General features: G+C 36.5%; 3 protein-coding genes and 1 long non-coding RNA gene across 5 annotated transcripts in view; 2 read left to right on the forward strand and 2 right to left on the reverse strand.

Moving 5' to 3' along the window:
- The window catches only part of LOC149269804 (uncharacterized), a 42,487-nt gene extending 41,321 nt beyond the window's left edge, over nucleotides 1-1,166 (reverse strand). The window contains exon 1 of the long non-coding RNA XR_016269171.1: nucleotides 776-1,166. This is a non-coding gene — a long non-coding RNA (uncharacterized LOC149269804). The remainder of the gene's footprint in view (nucleotides 1-775) is intronic.
- Nucleotides 1,167-1,249: 83 nt separating this feature from the next.
- On the forward strand, nucleotides 1,250-13,355 carry nrv1 (nervana 1). 2 transcript variants are annotated; one of them, XM_089464455.1, is made up of 5 exons: nucleotides 1,250-1,500; nucleotides 1,667-1,883; nucleotides 11,766-12,023; nucleotides 12,086-12,345; nucleotides 12,497-13,355. In XM_089464455.1, exons 2-5 carry the CDS (start codon nucleotides 1,751-1,753, stop codon nucleotides 12,773-12,775), a joined length of 930 nt encoding a protein of 309 aa, XP_089320581.1. In that variant the 5' UTR covers nucleotides 1,250-1,500; nucleotides 1,667-1,750; the 3' UTR covers nucleotides 12,776-13,355. The 2 variants fall into 2 exon arrangements, with proteins under 2 accessions (XP_089320581.1, XP_017858911.1); XM_018003422.2 differs by having other exon boundaries at nucleotides 1,250-1,883.
- On the reverse strand, nucleotides 13,073-21,812 carry LOC108609962 (uncharacterized). Its single transcript, XM_018001757.2, has 7 exons — nucleotides 20,296-21,812; nucleotides 19,286-19,352; nucleotides 19,102-19,215; nucleotides 18,163-19,035; nucleotides 17,708-18,104; nucleotides 17,426-17,520; nucleotides 13,073-17,326 (listed from the first exon to the last, which is right to left on the reverse strand). The coding sequence occupies exons 1-7, from the start codon at nucleotides 20,479-20,481 to the stop codon at nucleotides 17,250-17,252; spliced, it is 1,809 nt and encodes a 602-aa protein (XP_017857246.1). The 5' UTR covers nucleotides 20,482-21,812; the 3' UTR covers nucleotides 13,073-17,249.
- On the forward strand, nucleotides 14,025-16,477 carry LOC108609977 (uncharacterized). The gene is made up of 4 exons (XM_018001778.2): nucleotides 14,025-14,242; nucleotides 14,306-14,956; nucleotides 15,054-16,252; nucleotides 16,310-16,477. The coding sequence occupies exons 1-3, from the start codon at nucleotides 14,025-14,027 to the stop codon at nucleotides 15,154-15,156; spliced, it is 972 nt and encodes a 323-aa protein (XP_017857267.1). The 3' UTR covers nucleotides 15,157-16,252; nucleotides 16,310-16,477.
- Nucleotides 21,813-22,976: the final 1,164 nt, after the last annotated feature.

Consider the following 22,976-nt stretch of genomic DNA (forward strand, 5'->3'; position numbering starts at 1 on the left):
CAAAAAGGGCAATTTTTCAGGGTGCACGCACATAAAGAAAGTTTTTTTATTTTCGCATTTATGTTTTGTTCTTTATGTACACTGAAGCATAATAAAGCAAACACAAAAGCTTACACACGTACGCACACACACAAACACATGTTTACGATAAACGAAAATGCTCCCAAAAATGTGTTTTGACATAAAAATACAAAAAAAACATAATGTTGGCGCTCCCAGAAAAGACGAAAGAAAAAACACGCACACACCTATACAAACAGACGAACTAAAACAAAGATAGAAATCAAGCTATGCGGAGAGTGTGGAGCGCCTAGCTGAGCATACGAAAAGGCAATGTACTCTCCGCACATGTTAATGTGTTAGTGACTATTGAAAATTAGGAGAGTGCAAAAAGAGAGCAGAGCTTAATTTATGTGCATTGCCACAGAGCTCTGCGTGCTTTATTTTAATACACTTATATTTGAGAAGCAACAGTTATGCATTAGAAAGAAACAGGGGCGTAGTTAAGACAATGAAGATTCGGGCAGAACTATACTCCTAGAGTCCGGAAGGATTTGTACGTGAATGTGAGAAAGTGAAATATATTATTGTTAAAGGCAGATGATATTTAAGTAAAGTAATTCTGTTACTTCACAACACAATTTCAAACTTCATTTCAGTTTCAGCATATATAAATATTGTTTAATAAAAAATATTAATGTAAATTACTAATATATAATTATATATTTTAATATTATATACTTATTTAAATCACTAGTATAATGTGTTCACTTACCCGCTGCAGCGCTCCTGTAATTCACCCTGCTACCCAGCTGTCTGGCCACTGTCTGCAGACAGTCAGTTGGCATAGTCGCAACGCATGAGACAAGAGAGAGAGGGAGAGAGAGAGATTGCGTGAGGCGTTCGGTGTACTAGCAAAAGCAGCCATCATAACACAAATTTCGGATGACGCCTGTAAAGCGGCCACCCACTCCTCCCCAATATATAGAAGCTTTCTGTTTTGGCGGCTTTGTTGTTTTTGTTTTGTTATTTCTTGTTGCTGTCAAAAGCGTTCAACAGCTGTCTGTACGCGAATGCTTGAATACTCGAATACTCGTATCGCATACATGTAGCTTTCGCTGCACTTGTGTGTGTGTTGACTGAGAGGCGAGCGCTGCAAGTGTGCGTGTTGAGCAGCGCAGTAACTGAAGACCGAGCTGTCGACGCTGTTGTCGCTGTCGATGTCGATGTCGGTTTGGCTACCACATTTAGTGGTTCAGTTGGTGATCTTTCGCCGAGAGCGCAACACGCAGCACGCAACGAATCGAGTGGCAAACAGTTAGCTGTATTTTATTTGTGTGTATGTGTGTGTCTGTGTGCGCGCGTTAACATTACATTGAATTATCATTACAGCAAATATTGGAATAACAAATTACCTAAAACAAAAAAATTAGCAAAATTATAAAATTAACATTACGTGCTGATTCCTGAAGCGAATAATCAGAAAGCATACGTATATAGGTACCTAAAGTGTGTTGTTTAAGCATTACGGCAAAAATATTTGTATTCAAATTCTTACGTACCCCGTCCACCATCCACGTGAGCAACAAATAGCAAGCGCAATCAAAATACGTGAATAAGTACATATTTATATTTATATATATACATTTATAAATAAAATTCACAGCGTACACTCACGATTTGTAATAATTATTCGAATTCGTAAAACAAAAACACACGAAAAGTAAAATAAGGAAAAAAGCGCCAAGCAATGTCGAAAAACAACGGTAAAAATGAAATATACGAAAATCAATTCCCGCAACCGGCTAAGAAGCAAACCATCTCGGAGATGATCTACGATCCAAGCAATGGCGCTATTTTTGGTCGCACCAGCAAAAGTTGGGGTAAGTGAATCAATAAATTATACGAAATTTGTTAACCAAAAAAGATTGCAAAAGAAATACGTATTATATACTCGGAGTTCAACTGAAGTGCAGCGCCCTCTCTCGGCACACACGCTCGACTAATTCTAAAAGCTGAGCTTTGCGTGAAGTTCTGCCGAAGGACAGAGTACAATCGCTCTCCTTGCCTTCTCCTTTCGACTCTCTTCATCTCCATTTAACAGCATCAGATGCATAGCGAGCTTATCAGAGAGCCTAGCCTTAACCCACTCTCTTGTCAGCTCGCTCTCTCAGAGTTTATTATGGGATTACGTAGATTGGCCCCACGTTAATCGAATGCCAAGTCACAATGAAGAAAAGGCGAAAGAATCAAATGAGTAAAATACTTACATATAATTACATATGCTGTATGCACACTCGCATATACATGTACATGTTTGTAACTATGTGTCAGTGTATGTACATGCAATTCGGTCATTCGAAAATGAGTGCAAATAAAATATAAAACTCGCTTATCAGCTGCTACTTCTTAGTCTCTCTCTCTCTCTCTCTCTCCTCTCTCTCTCTCTCACTATCACTCTCTCTCTATCTCTCTCCCCCTGTTTGTAGTTATTCGAGCGCATGAAATGCAAAACAAGCTTTAGATGTCATTGCCATATGTAGAACTCTTACGAGCAGATAAAGCTCGAAACTAGATAACATTTATATGGTATATGCATATGTATATATTGTATGTGACAAGCAAATTAATTAAGATGAATAATATATTATAGATGTAGACGTACACGTACATACATGTCGGCATGCATACGCACACATTGCTGATTTGCGGTTTTCATTAGTTTCTAGCAGCGTAAATGAAATAAAATTATTTTACTCAAGTGTACATATATTGCTTACTTATGTAAATTATAAGCAAATGAAAATTTAATTTTAAAATAAAATTTTATTATTTTTTTATTTTTTTATTTGTATATAAGTGATGAAACACATTCAAGGCAGCAATTTCTTCATAAAAGATTTCATTTATTAACATTTACTGATTACTCATACAACAATATTTTTAATTGCTTAAGAATATGATTCATATTTGATAAAAAAAAAATGTTTATATATAAGGATAATAATAAAACTCTGGCAGTGCACAAATGTCAGGCTCCATATTAAATTTTAATAAATTCTTATTTGAAACTTCTACTTCTCCCTTAAAAACTTAGTAAATTTTTATTATTATTTTTATGTAACTTCAAACTCCTCCCCTATCTCACTTACAAATCAAATATAATATTTGATAAACAAATTCTTGAAGTCTATGTAATTTTGTCTTTTATTTCATTGCCTCAAAGCTAAAAAACTAAAATAAAATACAAATTCTATATGAATTCATTAACATTATTAGTGACGTACATGTCTACACTTTTATTAAAAATACTTATAAATATTTAAGTTTCCAATGCTCTAAAGCTCTATATACCTATACATAATATGTATTACATATATACATATATATGCGAATATTTAATTATATACCTATTTGTGCTCACGAAAGCAAAACAAAAATTTTGACTTTTAGTCCAAAAAAAAAATAAATAAATAAATAAATAAATGAAAAAGATAAAAATTGTATTGCCAGCAAAAACACGGACGCATGTTTCTAGCTATAGAGAAATAGAGAACAAATAGAGAAAGAGAGAACAAATATGATATTGAGCGCGTAAGAATCGGCACCTTATAATCTATTTAATGCTGTACTCGAATGAGGCATCAAATTTTGTTATTGTAAAAAGTTCTGCAAACAAATTCAAGGTTTCTCACTCTCTCAGTGTCTTCTTTTCTCTTAGCACATACATATAATAAACTATACAAATATATCAGTTTCTATCTATATAAACTATGTAGAGAATATTTTGTAAATTTTACGCCCAAAATGTTATCCAAGCGAAAATCAGCTATACAAATAGAGAAAAACTATATAAAAATGGAAATATGAATAAAAATATAGTGAAAATTATTCAAAATATATTAATCTTAATAATTTGAATTCCTATACATTTTAGAAAATGTATAGTTTTTATTATTTATATTATATTATTAATTATTTATTTACATTTAAATGTATTGGATTTATACATATATCTATATAATTTTTTAAATAATACGATTCTATTTATTGTATATTCAAATGAATTATTGCCTTCGTGCAATTATTTATTCATGAATTTAGTTTCTAATCGTGTATTGAAATTATTTATTTATTTATGAATTTAGTTCGTAATGCTCCTAATACTAGTAATACCTCACAAGTTCTTAACTGATATTAGTAATAAATGCGCTTTGAATTTAAGCAAATAAATATTTAATTTATTTAATTTATAAACCCATTTAAAGTTCAATCAATTTAATATTACAAGAGTGAATAATAATTCGTATTGGATACTCTGATAGGCCAAATGCTAAGCCCAGCCCTTATCAAAAACCCCTTTGGCACAGACACACCTGTATCTGGTATACCGTCATATATATATAGCATTACCTGCACATTGTCAACTCGTGCTGCACACTTTTCGTGTCTTTCGGTTTTCTCTATCATTAAATCTATTTCATGGCTTCAATTTGAGTTTAGTTTTGTCTTTTTTTTTGCCGAAAAAGGTAACAATTATTAATATGTGCTCCGGTCGAGTCTATTAAATAATTTACTGTCTGATTCAAAGTAGAGTCCGAATTTAAGACTGGATTGTAGGACATTCATATATATAGTGGCTATATAAGTAGCTTAAACTAAATTAAAAATCTCACTCTTTTCATAGAATTCGTGTTACGTAACTAGCGGATGTAATACAAACAAGAAACACTGAATTTGCTAATCTATAGAAAACATCGAATCTATCTAACTATTCAATAATATCTGTGTCATGATTAGAACAAATAATCGCTGAAAAAAAAAAACCTGAAACGGCGCAAACATAAAAGAAATAAAAAATCAAAGCAAATTAACAAATGCTACATTTTGGTTTTGTTTTGTTTGTTTTTCGATTAATTCTTTTTTTTTTTTTTTTTTTTTTTTTTTTTTTTTTTTTTTTTTTTGCTTATAAACCTTGTGATAGATAATATCAAACCGGTTCATCGGCTTTTTAAAAATTGCTGGAAATGCTTTCATTACAAATGCTGTTGCCAGCATTTATTATACTTTACTCTTCTATGGTGGAGTATATGGGGTATATCGGTTTTATTGTGTTTGTTTAGCTCTAAGCAGAAATTTATTAATTATATAAAAATAGTTGGGTAGTTTAAATTAAGCATGTAATTAAAATTGAATTTTTTTTTTTTTTTTTTTTTTTTTTTTTTTTTTTTTGTATAATGTCCAGATCCAGATAAAACTAAATGACTTCTAAAATACATTAAAAATATAAATATCTATCGAAATAAGTCTTCTATAAGTAGTTGACTTGGCATAAGAATTTAGTAAATAAATGAAAAATGTAGCACAAACAAACATAACATTTAAAAATTTCATAAATTATTTTTTTAGTTTGCATTTTTTTTTAAAAGATTGTTTGTGCTGCATTTTTTTTTATCTTTTTGTTGTTGCGCCGCTCTTCCTCTTTTTTTAGTGCAGCATTTGCAACAGCGACAAATCCAACAACAACAACAACTAGAACAGTGGCATGAAGAACAGTTGGCAACACCTGTATGTCAATTCAAGTTCTGGCCAAAACCAGTTTTATCGGCTAATTGCTGCATCGCGGTCTCGAGGGTCATTCCATTGCCCTTCGCTCCCCTTAATTTGATTTTAAGCCACAACGACCACCCTCGCACCCTTGCGTTCAGTTCAGTCGACAACTCATTTAGATGTTGCGAGATGCAACACACACACCACCATACACACTGACTATGTGTGCGTGTGTGGCTTTGTGGTCGATTTCCCGACCCTGTTAATACTCGATTTATCGCTTTGATTGTTTCCTGTCCAACTAAAGTCGCCAATGTGCTTAAAGCTTTTAACTTTTTATTTTTATATTCCAAAGGCTTCAGATAATAGCTTATATAGTGCTGGGTTTGGAATAAGGAAAACCTCTATATATCTATTTTTTTATATACTTCAATAATTTAGTCATATTCTGTTTAAGTATAATTATGAAAAACAAATATTTTTGTTTCCCCAATTTGAATTCCAATATATGATAATAACATGCATAAAACCTGCATTAAATCGAATTCCTTTCAGCTACAAATGAAAAAGTCTAATAGCACATATGCTTAAAATAAAAATTAATAGAATCGTTGAATAAACTGTTAAAACTGTTCAAGTTTTTATTAGCTTTCCATAGATCCTAAAAATGCCGAACAAAACTTTATCTAATTCAAAAACAAAAGTAACAAAAGTGGCCCAAAAACTTGGCCAATTGTTTGGGGCTTAGTTAAATAGATTGACAAACGTTTAGCCATTCAACCGGAAAGTGGCCAACTGGGATAATATGTGAAATTAATTCGCTTAAGTATGCCATAGGCATACATATACGCCCCTCTATAGACAGCGGGAGAGAGAAAGAGAGAGAGAGGTAGAGGTGGGACGTCCTGCAAGTACTTAGAAATGAAAACAGACGCTGATGACGCATGGGCAAAGGGTGTGCCTTGGCTAAACACACTAAGGATTTGGCCAGGCCAGGCGTGCGAGCTGGTATGGGACTGGAGGGAAGAGGAGCTGGTGGTTGGGACGGGGGATTTGCGAGTGTGGAGACCATAACAAAATAGGCGCCAATGCGACGCGCGCTATTTGGAACGCCTTGAGGGTGGACCTAAGAACATTGCTGCCCCAAACCTCGATTAAATTGGCACATAAATGTTTGTCTATCATGAAAGAGAGAGGGAGAGAGAGAGAGACGGAGGTAACTGCTCTAATGAGTATAATGATGACATACGCAGAGGAGTTGGGAGCAATGGAAGTGAGCCGGAGCAACTGTTGCTTAACTTCGCTGCTCTGTTCACTCCTGCTCCCCTCCTCTACTCATCACTTCATAGCTCTTCTGTTCTCCTCAACTTGAGAGTCATCGTGCCTGAGGCACATAAATCAAGCAAATTCAAGTGAGCCGCCTTTGAGTATGGGGTCAACTAAGAGGCAGTTCTCAACGCTCACCTCTACACATGCAAATGAAAGCGAATTCTGGGTCTGGAGCAAGTTTCAGCTTAGGCGATTTAATAAGCAAATGCTAAATGTAATACAATTAGAAACGGGTTTCGTTGCGACGACATTGGTTCAGGTTGGACTGACTTTGAGAAACTTTTTTAAATAGAGAATAACAAGATAAGAGCGTAGAACTTCTATAAGACTCTAGTGCTATACGACCCTAGAACGGATTATGGCTGCCAAATCGGATTTTAATCAAAAAATAAAAAAGAATTTGAATTTGAATTTGTAAGTACTTTAGTGTTTCACAATATATATTTAATAATTTGTTGATTATATACCTCGAATTTTCCGACGCCCATAAAAGTTAGTAAAGCTCATTAAACGCTGACTGACCGATTCGAATCTGCCTCGAATCACACTATATGTGTATGTACATAAAAACTAAATGTATATATTTAGCAACTATCATTTAGTAAACAAGTTCATGGCGCAAACGCCTTTCCCACATTTATCTAGTCGATGGGTCTAACCAACTGGGAGTTCCCCGACAAATGGTGCGAAATCGCACATTTAGTCAAAGGTAACAACAACATTAAACAAATACAGTAAACACTTTAGGTAAGGAACAACATTCTCGTAGAGACAAATCTAACATTTTGCAAAGTTCTGTTAACTGTATGGAATAATAAATAAATTATTTTACATTATTAGCCTGGTACGCTTTAACGAGTCTCCACTGTGCTTAGCTTTTTTGAGCCATATGTGCGGCCAGCGGTCAGCTGAATTATTAACATTATTTGGCCTTGGTCGAGGCGCTCAGATGTCGAGCAACTGGACATGCGAACGTGTCAGAGTAAACGGTGCGGCGAGCCGTAGGGGTGTGTGGGGCGTTTAGGGGTTGGTTGGAGGTGCTCAACTGTTCTATATGGGTCACGGGCTCTTTAAGTTTGTTTACCGCATCGCCAGAGACCAGCGCAGCTTGAGTGTTATTATTAAAACTTGTCGTCTGGTTGCACAATCCCTATTCAAAGCAGTGTGTCCCCTGCCCTCCCCTACTCCTACACCTACCCCAACTTCCTTTGTTCAAGTTGGCCATTGCATTCGAGCCATAAACAAGGTTTCAGATGAATCGTGTTTACTGTTATGAACCCAACTGTACTTACTGGACTTCCTTATGTAAAGTTTCTCTTTAGGAAGCGGGGGAGGCAGAGTGAAGGAGAGGCGGTCAAGACCTACATGTGCTACACGCACTTTTAATGTGCCTTTTACTAATGCAAACTGAATACAACTGGTTGAAATCGCCTGTTCTTTGGCGAGATGAAAAAAAAATATATAAACAAATTTTAATTGCCTTTTCAGTTTATCCAAGAGAAAAGCAAAATGATTTCTAGAGAAAATTCCATATTTTTTTATCCGCAGAACGATCATTATATACGTATGTATGTATCAGAAAATTATATGTAGGTTTTTAATATGTTAATATGTGAACTTTGGTTATTTTATTATTGTATATCTAAGATAAATTCCCTAGATATAGAATCTTAAAAGGAACAAATTTTTAATGTGTGGTTTTATGTAGCATTTACATAAATACCCAAATCACTTCCTATTCTATTCAAAATTAATTTGCTCTTATAACATTTGCCCTAGCTCATATATAACACAGATTCATCTCAAGGCGAGAGCGAGAGCCAATGTCTGTTTTCTTTCAGTTTTTCGTTCGTAATAATAATTATGTTTGCTCTGCTTTTCAATTTACATTCGTATGCGTCAAATATCGCATATAGAACAGCTTTTTGGCCCGTTTCTATAATGCCACTCATTTGGCAGCTTGCCTTGAAATATATTTCATTCGACACATCCATCTCTCGCTCTCGCTCTCGCTCTTGCTCTCACTCTCATCCCCTTCCTCTCTCCCTCTCTCGCTGTCTCCTTAGCAGGTACGAAAATAGATAAACTAGAAACAGCAAATGCCAAAAGTCTTAAAATTATTATTACGATCCGCAAAGAGTTCAGCTACCCTAAATTCAATTGAGGCCTAGAAGCGGAATATGAAAAATAATGATATAAGACTTTTTACAACTTGACCCTACGCAACTCAATTCAATACATTAGCAAAAAGTCAAGAGAAGATTTGAAGGACTCGATGATATCATCAGCACGAAGGCATTAGCATAAGCTGTATAACTAAGCTTCTATGTCTACTTATATTACTACTATATATAGCTAAATTTAAGTTAATTATTCAATCTTTATCGAATCCCAATTAGCTTCTTTATAGTTTACCCAATCGTAACCTTTTAAACTAGCTCAAACTCCACGTGGGGGACAATGGCCCAGCTAGCTAATTGAGCGTACAGTAATTTCCTTTGGGCCAGCCAATGTGAAGACAGTTTTATGTAAATGTCAGCGGCAAATGGGGAAAAACTAAATTGTGAAAAACTACAACAAACATGACCAACATTTTGATGTGCTCTGACCACCAAGGGAGCTCGAGCTAACTGCACACCAGAATGATCCAAATCAAGGCCAGATAAAGATAGCAATGGCATTTATTATAATACATATGTACATATGTATTAGATGTATATACATATACATATATGTGTTTTATATTGATATATACATATATCACATATACAGTTTGGCTATCCATCATATTGAACTACATAAGTAATCGTTCGAGTCATATGCAAGTTGCTCGAAGTAAATTTATCGATTACAGTCGTAGGCTAGGGTCAAGTATTTATATCTTATAGTGTGTAGATATATATGTGTGTGTGTGTTGGTGTATGTGCATGTAATTGAACATTGCTGAAGACATAAGAATGTTGGCTGGCTTCTAATCGCAGTACATACGCCTTGATATTGGTAACGCACGCGCTGCAGGCGCCCTAGGCGTGTTCTGGACGTACAGACAGACAGAGATAGAGAGCGCGCGCGCGCGAGTGAGAGAGAGAGAGAGAGAGAGAAAAAAAGTCAGACAGAAAGCCGGAATAACTGACTGGCGTCATAGACCAGCGGCACAGACGTCTGGGCCAACTGCCAACCCCGTGTGGTCATTGCCAAACTTATTTCCTTGTACTTGAAAGCAATTCATTCTTCTTTTTCATTTTGGTGCTGCTTGGTAACAGCAAAAGGTGAAGACTGATTGACTGACAGATACCTCAACTATAGGGAATATGTGCTGTCAACAAGTTGAATGAGGTTGCATAATGCTGGAATGCTTAGATACTTTACATTCTATAATTGAGGAAAATCGATAAGTATCGATTCCAAGCATTCATAGTCTAACAAATCTAACTTGAATGGATCTCTATGTATCTAATCATAGAGTGATTAGCAAATATACGTGGAATAGAGAAAATATATTGGATACCAAAATTTTAAATCCAGCAACTTAGTATCCAAAATATTCATAAAGCCATTTGAATAATACTTTCAAATATCGATAACTAAAGTTAGTATTCATAAAGTAGAGTACATCGATGCAGCTAGGTAAAGTATTGCCTAAGTAATAAAGTCGTTGTATATCATATAACAAAATAATTATAGCAAATTGATAAACTAAAATAAAATACGGAATTATATACACTAGCAATTGCTCAACTGGTCAGACTAAATTTATAAGTATAGATATTCTAATATATCGTTAGGCGACACCAAAGCTAGAGTTCATACAGAGACATTTGATAGATCTAATCAGACCTATTGCTAATGCACACTCTGTAAAATTGTAGTCGAAACATATTCTAGGATGATACCCTTTACACCCTGTTAGATCCCCATGTATATAAATTTAATGAACCAGACCAGGCCAGAGGTGGCCGCAACTCAATACAAATCAACTTAGCTATCCAATATGGAAAGCCGTTTGCTGACATTGATTACTTATTGATAGATGTTTTTCGATTTTGTACTGAACGTTTTTTGTTTTTCCTCCCGTTTCCAGTTTTTGTTGCCTGCTGTACTCGACATTGTATTCAATATTCATTCATACGATTAATTTGTGTGTTTTGGGAATTCGAAACGCGAGCCTCGCTCTTTAGGTTGTTGCCGACGTTGCGTTATTTATGCAGTTGGCAAACGATGGGGTTGGGGCAGCGGCAGGTATTGGGGCTACGAGTACGGGTTGGGCATCCATTCAATGCGATTGTAGAAAACGAGCAAAAACTGGATACCAGCTGGCGAGTCGTCAATGCTATTGACATTGAAATAATCGTAAACACAATCGAATAATACTTATATACAAAGACCCTATATACTAACACATACACATACATATATATACATATATACGTATGTATCTATGTATACGCCTTTTCAGTGGTCAGTAGTTGGTTCAATTTTTTGTTCTTCCTGTCTGTTTGTTGTTTTTATTGTAATTACTGCATTTGCTGCGGTTTCTATCCGGTTGTCAACGGTGCCACAGCAGGAACGTAACGCCCTCGTATAAAGAATTTATAAACAACAACAACAATAGCATTAACAATGGCAACAAAGTGTTGCAACTTGCAATTAAAGCTATTTTCAATATTGATCGATTATTCAGTCTAATTGTTATCGATTAATTTTCTATTTTTGGTAGAAATATTTGATTACTCTATAAATTTTCAACAGATAAACTATAAATCTAAAATTAATAACTAAATACGAAGATCAGCTAAAATGAATTTAGTGAATACCGATCTATCGATCATATTAAAATATTTTTATTTAAGGTTTTTATTAATTTCCTAAATTTTTTACCCTTTCAGGTCAACTTTTGTTGTTCTATTCGATATTTTATATCGTCCTCGCCATATTGTTTACCATATGCATGCAGGGCATGTTGTCTACTGTGGACAACCACCAGCCCAAATGGCAGCTGGACCAATCCCTCATTGGCACCAATCCCGGCCTGGGCTTTCGACCACTGAGCGAACAGACCGAACGTGGCTCGGTGATTGGATTTGATATAAAGAAGCCGGCAGAGAGCGATTATTGGATTGAATTGATAGATGATTTCTTAAAGGGTGAGTGAAATGTTCGCTTTTGGTTATGAATATCAATATGCATATGCTGCTCTTCTATATAGATTATAATCACACTGAGGGTCGTCAGATGAAACATTGCGATTTTAAGCAAACCCACAATCCGAACGATGTTTGTGTCGTGAATATTGAGAGCTTTGGACCGTGCTCATCGGCGAATAGCTATGGCTATAAGACGGCCGAACCCTGCATCTTTCTGAAGCTAAACAAGATTTTTGGATGGATGCCAGAAGTCTACGAAAGCCCCATCAACGAGATGCCCTCCAATCTTGTAAATGTCATCAATAATACGGCTGCTGAGGAGGTAATGCTCTATTTATAAATAAGGATATTTGTGTGCACGTGCTGAGTAATTGAAATGACTGAGTGACTAAATGACTTATTGACGGGCAGAGAATGAATGATTGAAGGTTTGAACAATGCAGTTATTGATTGATTCATTTTAAACTTTACAGCGTCAACAAATCTGGGTCTCATGCAATGGACACTTGGGCAAGGATAAGGAGAATTTCCAGAATATCAGCTATTATCCCAGACAAGGCTTCCCCATCTATTACTATCCCTACCTCAATCAGCCTGGCTATTTGAGCCCCATTGTTGCTGTGCAAATCAAGTCTCCGCCATTGGGCACCATGTTGGACGTGGAATGTCGGGCATGGGCTAAAAATATCATCTATAGCGGTAGCTTACGCGATCGCATGGGTTCGGTTACTTTCCAGCTGTTGATTGACTAAACCAACAAGAAGACCTTGTGTGATTGCTATTAAAAAGCAAAAAAATAAAAACAAAACAAAAAAAACTTAGTGAAGAAATTCGAGACCAACTAACAGAACAACAACAAAATCAAGCTAATTATCTTAGAGCGTTCAAATTTTAAATGTATTGTATATATTTATATGAAGTAAAAAGAAAAAGAAAGGGAAAATAATATCGACGTTCGTTAATAACAAAGCAACATCTAATTTAAAATAAATATTTAAAAAATATTAAGCGATATATTCACAAAAGTTTAAATCGTACACCCGAAATTGTTGTTAAATATAGCTTCTGGCTTTTCTTTGTTTTTGCTAATAAGTTAATCATTAAATTAATATTTAATTTATAATTTTGTAAATTCATGTAAAACATATATTATTAATTTGTCAGTTGTATTTAGTTTATATTTTCATAAATGTTATTATTATTGCCTTTCATCAAAATTCTTCTTTATTTTCTATAAAGTACATAAAGAAACAGTAAAATATAATGTTTTATCACATTTTCCCAATAATAATTATAAAAAAAAAAAAAAAAAAAAAAAAAAAAAAACAACAACACTGTCCGTGCATCCAATTAGATGTATTAAAAAGTATTGCAAATATATATATTTATCTATATATATCCTTTAGTGCAATTTTTAGTAATAGCAACAAAAATAATAACAAAGGCAAATTCCAGGAAAATAATTTTGTGTTAAAGTTCTAAGCTTTGTTTTTGAGATTTATAGCGATGGAAATTTTTAAGTAACTTCTTTTTTGTTGCATTAATGAATAAATAAAACTTTTAAAAATATAAACTGTATTTTTTTGTGGGAGATAAAGCAGAAAAACGAAAAATAAGAATTGTCAGTGCAAGTTGAATATTTTTAATTTGCCGCCAACAAACGATTTTTACCTGTTTTAATAGTGTGGCAACACCATTGATAAGCAGCTGTGCGTATGCATGCAATTGAGCTGAGACTTCGTCGATATATCGGGCCAATGAAGTTAATCGATATATCTCCCAATTCTAAATATGAAAAGCGGCACTGCCAACTTGCCTGCCAAACAGCTGTGCGCACATCACAATTGTGCTGACAGTTTGTCGATATATCGAACAAAAAAAATTCATCGGAATTTGTTCAGCTTTTAGCTGTTTACCCTAAGAAAATTGCAATAAAAGTGATATATTCTTATTGAAACAACGATTTAGAGTTGTGCAAGTTAAATTGCTAGTTGTTAAGTGATGGCGCAAACAATAGATGTGGCCTGCGTCAAGGAGGAGCAGTGTGAGGCCATTTGTAATATGTTCAAGAATCAGGATTGGCAATTGACGATGCGACACAGAGATTTGGGCCTGGTCAAGATCGAGCAGGACATGAGTTTTGTGTGGCAAAGCAGCGCCAATGCCAGCAGCACTGACAATAAACAGCGGCAAGCAGCAGAGAAACAAACAGTGAAAAAGTGGGACAATTGTTCTGTTGAGTAAATTTGATTTTGTCAATAATATACCCATTCCCTAAATAGATTTCAGACAGGCAGCGAAAAGCCCTTCAAATGCGCCCACTGTCCCAAGGATTTCGCAACTAGCAGCAATCTCAAGGTGCATCTCACACGCACACACTCTGGCGATCGCGAGCGACCCTTCCTCTGTCCCACCTGTCCGAAATCGTTTGCGACGAATGACAACCTGCAGAAGCACATACGCAGGCACTCGAACGAGAGGACACTCAGTTGCCCACACTGCCCGAAGCTCTTTGCTACCAAGGACAACCTGCAGAAGCACATCCGTCGACACTCCAGCGAAAGGACGCTCATATGCCCGCACTGTCCCAAGGCCTTTGCCACCAATGACAATCTACAGAAGCACATCCGTCGCCACTCGAGCGAGAGGACCCTAAATTGTCCGCACTGCCCGAAGGCGTTCGCAACCAACGATAATTTGCAGCGACACATACGCGGACACACGGGCGAACGGCCATTCAAGTGCCCCTATTGCCCCAAGCCCTTCGCCCAAAATCGTGATCTCAAAGCGCACATCCTGGAGCACACGGGCGAGAAGCCCTACAAGTGCCCCCACTGCCCCAAGGCGTGCGTGCGCAGCGAGGGCTTGAAGAAGCACATTCTGCGCCTGCACAAAGACATTGAGCCAGAGCCGACGCAGACGACAGCCAAGCAGTGCGTAGATCGTAGATATCTAATATATCAAATGAAATAACTCCATGTTTATATATATCTATATATAATATATGTATATATACATATATTTTCATAGTTGGCAAACCGACAAAACTTTTGCTGCGGGCGCGAATGGACGCGTCTTCATGTACAAATACGATCTGAGCAAACAAACACGAATGCCCACAGGCGAGGCGTAAGAGCGCCATAGACCGAACCATCTCTTGCTCCACACAATGGAGCGACAACTATTTAAAGCGAACTAGAGAATTATTGCCAGGAGCACACGAAAAACCTCATCGCCAGCTTAGAAAATGGGAGTAACCAGAGCGCAGACTTGGCAAAATTAATATAAAACCTAAACATTTACCATGTAGCTTTTATAGCCAGCGAGATCGAACATATTTTGTGCTATAAATTCATTTTGTTGTATATATATACGATATATATATATGTATGCATATACCACGACTTCATTATGGGCTCATGCAATAGTTTCGTTTATTTTATTTTGCAAAAATAAAATGCATTTTATATGCTAAACATACAAATGTGCAAAATTTATGTTATATTATTATTAGAGAGCATAAGCTCAATTTGATTTAAGCAGCCATTTTTATTAAACGACTCATGTTAACTACAAGTTAATTGCTGGCTCATAAATCTATATTATTAATAATTATCTTTTAAAAATGTTAAACTAGAAATTTTATTTTATTTCATAAGTTTTGGATAAAAGTGACCAAAAATCAACTAAACCCATATATCAAAATGGATGATTTTTTCTATTTATTTATGAGCATTGTTTTGTGGTTCAAAGGATATTTATGAATATAATCCATATATCCCATGACTAAAACTACAAATTCTTCATAAGCTTAGCGCTATAGCAGGTGTCTTTGTTCCGCTTTACTAGTCCATTTCTCAAGATCTTCCCCTGTGTCTCTCCGGACATCTTTATAGACCATGTTATACAACTATTCATAATGAAGCATTGCTAATATTACCAGAAATAATCGTAAACTTGTACCTATTTCAAATCAAATCTTCGTTCCGCTTATGATTAACCCTATATAAGACGATTCGCAATACACGAATTGTCAGCATTCCCAAAAAAATGTTGCAGACGACGGACAAAAGTTTAGTCGTAGATCATTTTCCACCAATAGATAAATACAAGAGGATTTTTTCCTTTACACAAAATGTCATTTAAATAATAAATAAATAATAATTGTTGTAGAAATTGTGCTATAAGATATGATGAAAGTAATGAATAAGATATTTAAGAATATAGCGGTAAGTTCACGTACATCGTTGTCTATGAAACAATTCCTCAGATTTAAAATATTTCAGGCCATGGAGGAAACAACCAGTCAAAGCTGTTCCTGACGTGCAATAATAATTAATATATGGCTATATATAATATATATATAGATAATGCTTAAGCTCTTATAGAGTAATGGATAGGCTACTACGACGAATATATATTATTAAACATGCGAGTTTTTGAAAAGTAAATAACTGTGAAAATTTAATGATAGAACTACTGGGAATGGTTAGTAAGGTGGAGCTTGCCGATCTAACTTTATAAAAAAGTATTGCGTTACTTAGAGTCGTGATTTAAGATTGTGGCAGTATACAGTCTAGTGTTTAGATCAGAGCCAACGTGGCTCAACATTTCCATTAATCAAAATTAATATATAAAATTTAAAAAAAAATAAATAAAAAATTATAATATATTTAAGCCTCATCTCTTATGATTAACCCTGGGACCTACACGATCCATTAGTAAAAATGTTATTTAAATTATTAACTTTATTAGTAGGTTTTATTAAATGGGAATTATTGTTCCTATATTACAGATATTACAGAATATTTCTTTAGTTCATTATTTGTTGTTGGTTGTCTCTTGTGAATTTTGGATTATTTTAGTTATTTTTTATGTCATTTGCAAAACTTTCCTTTTCTTTTTTATATAATATAAAGTAATCACAAAATATTATTATCACAATTTGCGGATATAAATATTGTATTCATTTCATATTTGCTATTTATATAATTTTTTATATTCATGTATATTATTATATTTGATATTCATTCAATTTCCAATAGTTCAACAATGCGAGTAAAAATTTGTAACTACATCAAGATTAGTGTTAGTTTAAGTCAAAAATTGTAATTTAGCTGAGACGAAATTTGAAACGTTTTTCTCTTGTTATAGTATAGTTTATAGTCGAAAAATAAGTGCTGGTAAGGTATTAAATAAGTTGGGATTTGTTAGGCGAAACACTCGTTAAGTATGTTGAGCACCCCACAGCTCCGTCTCATGATACATTCGGTAAACATTATCCCTGATTAGCTTGGCTTTGTCTGTAATATGGTTTATAGGTGTATTAGTTAGGCTTGTTAGTTGGGATAGTAATCAAGGACATATGTATGTAATCAAATGTTTATATATAGTCCACTCACCCTTTGGTAGGTTGAGCGCCACAGCATGTTTCTTCAGAAAGTCCAGGCACACATCCTGAGTGGTGCCCAGGATGTGCATGTTACACGTAAAGGCACTGAAAAGACAATCGGAGAATTCAATAAACTGTCTTTTTAGAAATATTAAAAGACAATAATAGGAATGTGAAGGTTTTTCACAAAGGTAACACACGGATTTAAGTATTTCTTTCTGTTCCTCTACTGTTAGTTTGAGGGCCTTTATTCTCCTATTTTTTTATCTTCCATTAAGTTTTCACAACGCACCTCAATTGCCGAAATGCAATATCCTCCTGCTCCTTGACGGACTGTGACTGGCCCAAGCTGCATTTGCTGGACTTGCGATTAGTTGCTGCCGCTGGCGGCGCTATCTGATGGGAGGAGCTGGAGGGGGAATCAGCACCATGCTTGCGAGCAGGCGTAGCCTCAGCAGCTGCTGCTACAGACTCCACAGTCACTGTAGCATCGGCCTCTGCCTGACGCTGTTGTTGCTTTGCCTGCTTACGTTGCTGCCGGCGCAACTGCGCTCTGAGCCGATGCTCGCGTTCGGCCTGCATGGAATCTTGGAAGATGGTGTTCCAGAAGCGAGGCTGCTGCCAGAGCGGTTGCTGACGCAGCGATATGAACAAATACTCGCGATAAGGTTCACAGCCAGGAACTTCAACTAGAAAACAAAAGAGAATTAACATAAAAGTAGTATTATATCAGAGTTGCAAATCTACCTTCGTGATAGAACAAGAAACAGAGATTCATAAGCACGGCTGCTGGCGCATAATCCTCGCATTCGCCGCACTCGAACAGAGCCAATGCAAAGTATTGAGCGACTGCATTGAATGTCAACGTTTCCATTCGCTTCGATTTGTTGCGCTGCTCGCTGAGAAACCGAGTGAACCACAGCCGACCCATCTCCAAGCGTAGCAGCACACCAAACTCTGACTTCAGCTCCAGATTCACAGCGGCCAAGTTATTAAAGAGCAGATGAGTGAAGTGCTTCATGAACTCCTTGACGGGCTCCTCTCCAGCACGACAATCCAAACTTATCGATGAGGCCCACGATGGCACAGAGTTCTGCGACTCGGAGCGTATGAAGTTGCGCCAGTCGCTGGACTCCATGCTCGGGCTGGCCTGCAGCTGATCGGGCTCATCTCGCAGACTGGTCAACGTGCTGCTGTTCGAGGTGCGACTGCGTGCAGGCAACCGAATGGAGCTGACCTCGCCCCAGGGCTGGCGTGCTATTAGGCCAGCACCGGTGCCGCCTTCTGTGGGCGGTTGAACATCGATTTGGGGAGGCGTAGCTGTGGCCGTAGCCTCCAACAGCTCGCTAATACGCTGCATATCCTTCTGCATATCCAGCTCGCTGCGACGAGCGCCCGCAATGGGTCGATGCCGTTCATAGCCACCCGAATGACGCGACTCAAACTCAAGGGAATTCGAGTGGGTCGTGCTGCTCACCTCATGGGAACGCGCAGCCGTTTGCTCCGGCAACGAAATGGAGCTGCTGTCATCGCTGCTGCTGCCACTGCTCGACGAAGAGGGCGAACTGGAGCGCTGCTTGTGGTTGCCATGTCTAGAGCGAGAGTATTCCAACCGAGGACCTACAAATTATTTCTATATATATTCTTTGTCTCTTAAGCAGTATTATTACAGTTAGTCCGACTTACGTGGCGCCAAATTCGGCTGTCTGTAGCGGCTCGAGATGATTTCCTCATGTGCACGGCGCGCTTTCACGCGACGTCCCTCAAAATCGATCTTCGTATAGTCAATTGTCTCATCAACTGTTGAATTAATTAGAAATCTTGTTAATAATTTTGTATTTTTGTTAATATTCACTTTTACAAAACTTACATTTGGGCAAATCTTCTTCATCGTCGTCGCAATAATCCGAATCGCTGCTACTGCTGCTCAAAGTTAACTGTAAATGGAATAAATGGCGGCAGTTAGTAAACGATGTTGCCACCCTATTAGAACATTTTCTTTGCCAATTGATCATGAATAAAACTAATATTTGAAAAAAAAAAAAATATGTATATAAAATAATAATACAAATTATATTTAAAAATGGCAATTGCTTAATACAGAAAATGAAGAAATTAAAAATAAATTTTTTTTTTTTCATTATTATTTCGTTCAGCTACTGCCCAGCCCTGTGTTGCCCCCTTGTTAGGTGCCCATTGGCTGTAAACAATACAAGTAATTTACTGAAGTGCGCTAAAATTGCACTAACAAAAGAGTCAAATATAAAAGCGATCAATCACTATTAGACAGCATTTGAAACAAAGGTACAATTTATGCAGTAAGCCCTTTGGCCTTGGATAAGCGTATGCCGTTGGCAAGTCTCAAGGAGGAAGTCTACTAAATTGATTGCTTTTGGCGCTTGCTGCTGCAGCAGCACCAGCCGTCATGCATGTGTGGTGTGAAAGAGATAGAAATAGAGGACAATTGAGCGAGCGACATAATCCGTAATTAACAGCTCAGCAAGGAAAAGGAGACAGCAACAGCAACAGCTGTGCCACTTGCTCTTAACTCGTTTATGCTTGAAGCGTCGAGCACGCAATTTAATTATTTTCAAAGCGACAGAGCCGCAGCCAATGCTGCGCAGCGCTGTTCGCATAGAGTCAAGTACAATGCAAACAGCTGAGGCCAACCCCCAAGCTGCAGCTGGTGCTGCAACAGCAGCACAATAATATCCGGGCCAAGTGAAGGTCAAACGAAACGAATGCAGCAGCAAAAACAAAAAACTATCAAAATGTCTGTTGTTATTGTTATTGCTATGGCTATTGCTATTCTGTATATTCTGTTCCCACCCACCCACACAGACGACCTGACAGAGAGCGCTTTCATTATCAAGGCCTTACCTTATTCGATATGCCATTGAGCAGCTCGTTGCTGTTGCCCAGCACTGTCAAAAATTTCGACTTGAGCGCTCCGATGCTCGGCGTTCGTTCCATAAATAATTTAATTTTCGATCTTTCACCGGCGAATGCCGCCGGCGGGGTGCCCGGTGTGGGCGTGCGAGTGGGCGGTGGCTTAGCATCGACCATGTTTGTCACGTTTTCCTAGTAGCTTTGTCTAATAGTCCTAGTTTTTGTTGTTGTTGTTGTTGCTTAGGCTATTTTTAGCCGACATTTAATAAGCGTTTTGCGTCTCGTTTGACTCTGACCGTTGACGTTGATATCGACTGCGACGTCGACGGCGACTGTGACGGTGACGGCGACTGCGGCTTCAACTATCGATTTTTCGTATATAGCACAAAGCAATTCGTCTCGACATCGCCCTAAGCAGCAGCAGCTCTTCGTCTTCGTCTTCTTATTCTCGGCCAGCTTTGCTATGTTTTATTAAGTTTTTATTTTTTAATCTCGCTGCGACAGGAAATAATCTTTGTAGTTGGTTTACTTTTACATTTATGCAGCTGTTGGACACTGAAAGGTTTTTCCACCATTAAAGCGTCAAAGTTTCTTTCTCGTTTATTGTGTATTATTGGATTAATTTTTAAAATAAATTTGTATATATATATTTTTTATAAATTTTTTTTTCCTGGTTTAAATTTGTTTTTAAAGCTTTTCAAGTGAAACTTAAAATATTTTATTGTTGATAAAACACTTTTATTTTTAATTTACTTACTGCTCTATATATTTAATAACTCTTGTAGTGATTAATATATTCTATAAAGTTTTAAAAACAGTTCACTTTCCATAGTGATGATTAATTTTTTAAATTTTAGTTTTTGTTATATAGTTTTTCATAAGTTTTGGTGATTTTTTTTTTTTTTAACTGTAATTTAATTTCTTTTTAGTAAACGCTTTACAAACTTGCGAATATCTTTATACTTTTAGTATTAGTATTACTCTTATTACATATATATTTTTTAATTAATTTTTATTATTACTTAATTTTAATAATACTTATTATCTTTCTTGAAGGCATTTTTATTTATTTTATATGGATTATTTAAATTATTATTTCCCAAGGCATTTCGTTTCCATTTTCCGTTTCATTCACACTTATGCATTTTACTCCATAGAAACGCACCTCGTATATTAAATTGAATTGTGCTTTGAATTTTTATTGTCTATGAGCATTACGCAAATGAAATTATGCGCACGGGACACGATTAAAGGCACAATTTTAATTACCACATATATATACACACAAATATATGCGTAAAAATACACATAGAGCACACTATATATTAACTACTTTAATATTATACTAAAGCGCACACATTTAACAAGTTTTTTCCTCTTTTCCTATTTACTCAGCGGTAGGGGCACGTGCGGTGTTCGAGGGTGCCGTGAAAATCGTTAAGTTTTCCACACGCGTTTCACTTGCGTTTCCTGCAACGCGCGCTGCGCAAATGCAGCCGAAAAATTGGTTTTTCGCTTTAAGAATATCCGCGCGTGAATAGCTACGATTCTCGCATGCGAGAAAAACATTTCTAGCAAGCTTTCAAAAAGCTTTCACGCTGCCAACAACAATAACAACACTAACAACAGCCGGCATTTTGTTTGTTTACGAACAGCTGGCACAAGCCGAACGCAGTAGCGCGTCACGACGCGTCGTGTGCCTCGGCTGCTAAACAGCTGTAAAACGTTTGGCCGAGCATCGATTTAAAGACGCAGTCAGCGTCGACGTAACGCGCCGACATCAGCAGCGGGCAAGGTCGAGTCCAAGTCAATGCGTTGGTGATGATGGTGGTTGCTGCCAGCAAAGGCATAGGCAAGAAGAGAGGAAGAGGAAGAGACGAAGGCAAAACAGAGGCGCAGCCATAGCCAGAGTCAGAGGCCACGGCAGAGGTACAGACAGCAGCACAGGCAGAGGCAACGTCACGACAGAGCCAGAGGCCAAGGCTTTTATAGGAGTGAAGAGTACCGACTTATCAAAAAATGCGTGTTTGCAATTATTGGTCTTTTGCCTTTGTATGCTGCTGCTTCGTCTTCAACTTGAGCTCTTTGGCAAATCCGTTTTGCATGTCAATTACAGTTAGCTCAATTTGCACTTATTACCGTACACCCACACACATTAGTATGAGTGGAATATATATACATTTGATTGACATTGCTCATACCACATGTTGCGCCCATTCAAATTGGAAGCCTGTCGCGAGCCGCTAATAATAATGAGAATAATTCGCAGTTGAAATTGCTTTTCATAATTTTATAAATAAATATTATTTGTATACACAAACAAAGGTTAATTGTATTTGCTTTTGTTCTTTTTTAATTTTTGATTTGTACTCGCTCTGCCGGCATGTGGCGCTTCAGAAGCGTGCTAGCATATTATTTATAGCAAATAAAATTCCTGAACTTTTCAACTTATTGCGCTCTCATATTAATTTCTAAATTGAAAAAAATTACAATATACAACAATATTAATATACAAATAATAAATATGCAATGAATGATATAAACAACAAGGAAGTCAAGGTCAGACATGACCCTAGGGGTTCATATTTATTTATTATTTGATTACCAATAAAGTTGAACTATAAATTATTTTAAGCAAATGGTTTTTAATTAGGCGAAAACATTTATTATGG

The sequence above is a fragment of the Drosophila arizonae genome, chromosome 3 (assembly GCF_054131065.1).
Source record: "Drosophila arizonae isolate 15081-1271.41 chromosome 3, UAZ_ARI_1.0, whole genome shotgun sequence".
In the NCBI taxonomy this organism is placed as follows: Eukaryota; Metazoa; Arthropoda; class Insecta; order Diptera; family Drosophilidae; genus Drosophila; species Drosophila arizonae.

What these genes read in the sequence shown, in the direction of transcription:
- LOC108609977 (XM_018001778.2), top strand. Translation starts at nt 14,025, where the DNA reads ATGGCGCAAACAATAGATGTGGCCTGCGTCAAGGAGGAGCAGTGTGAG. An exon ending in GAGAAACAAACAGTGAAAAA is followed by an intron (nt 14,243 to 14,305) that starts GTGGGACAATTG and finishes TTCCCTAAATAG; the next exon opens with ATTTCAGACAGGCAGCGAAA. An exon ending in ACGCAGACGACAGCCAAGCA is followed by an intron (nt 14,957 to 15,053) that starts GTGCGTAGATCG and finishes ATATTTTCATAG; the next exon opens with TTGGCAAACCGACAAAACTT.
- LOC108609962 (XM_018001757.2), bottom strand. Translation starts at nt 20,481, where the DNA reads ATGGTCGATGCTAAGCCACCGCCCACTCGCACGCCCACACCGGGCACC. An exon ending in TCAATGGCATATCGAATAAG is followed by an intron (nt 19,353 to 20,295) that starts GTAAGGCCTTGA and finishes TTCCATTTACAG; the next exon opens with TTAACTTTGAGCAGCAGTAG. An exon ending in ATTGCATTTCGGCAATTGAG is followed by an intron (nt 17,521 to 17,707) that starts GTGCGTTGTGAA and finishes TTGTCTTTTCAG; the next exon opens with TGCCTTTACGTGTAACATGC.
- nrv1 (XM_018003422.2), top strand. Translation starts at nt 1,751, where the DNA reads ATGTCGAAAAACAACGGTAAAAATGAAATATACGAAAATCAATTCCCG. An exon ending in TCGCACCAGCAAAAGTTGGG is followed by an intron (nt 1,884 to 11,765) that starts GTAAGTGAATCA and finishes TTACCCTTTCAG; the next exon opens with GTCAACTTTTGTTGTTCTAT. An exon ending in GATAGATGATTTCTTAAAGG is followed by an intron (nt 12,024 to 12,085) that starts GTGAGTGAAATG and finishes TCTTCTATATAG; the next exon opens with ATTATAATCACACTGAGGGT.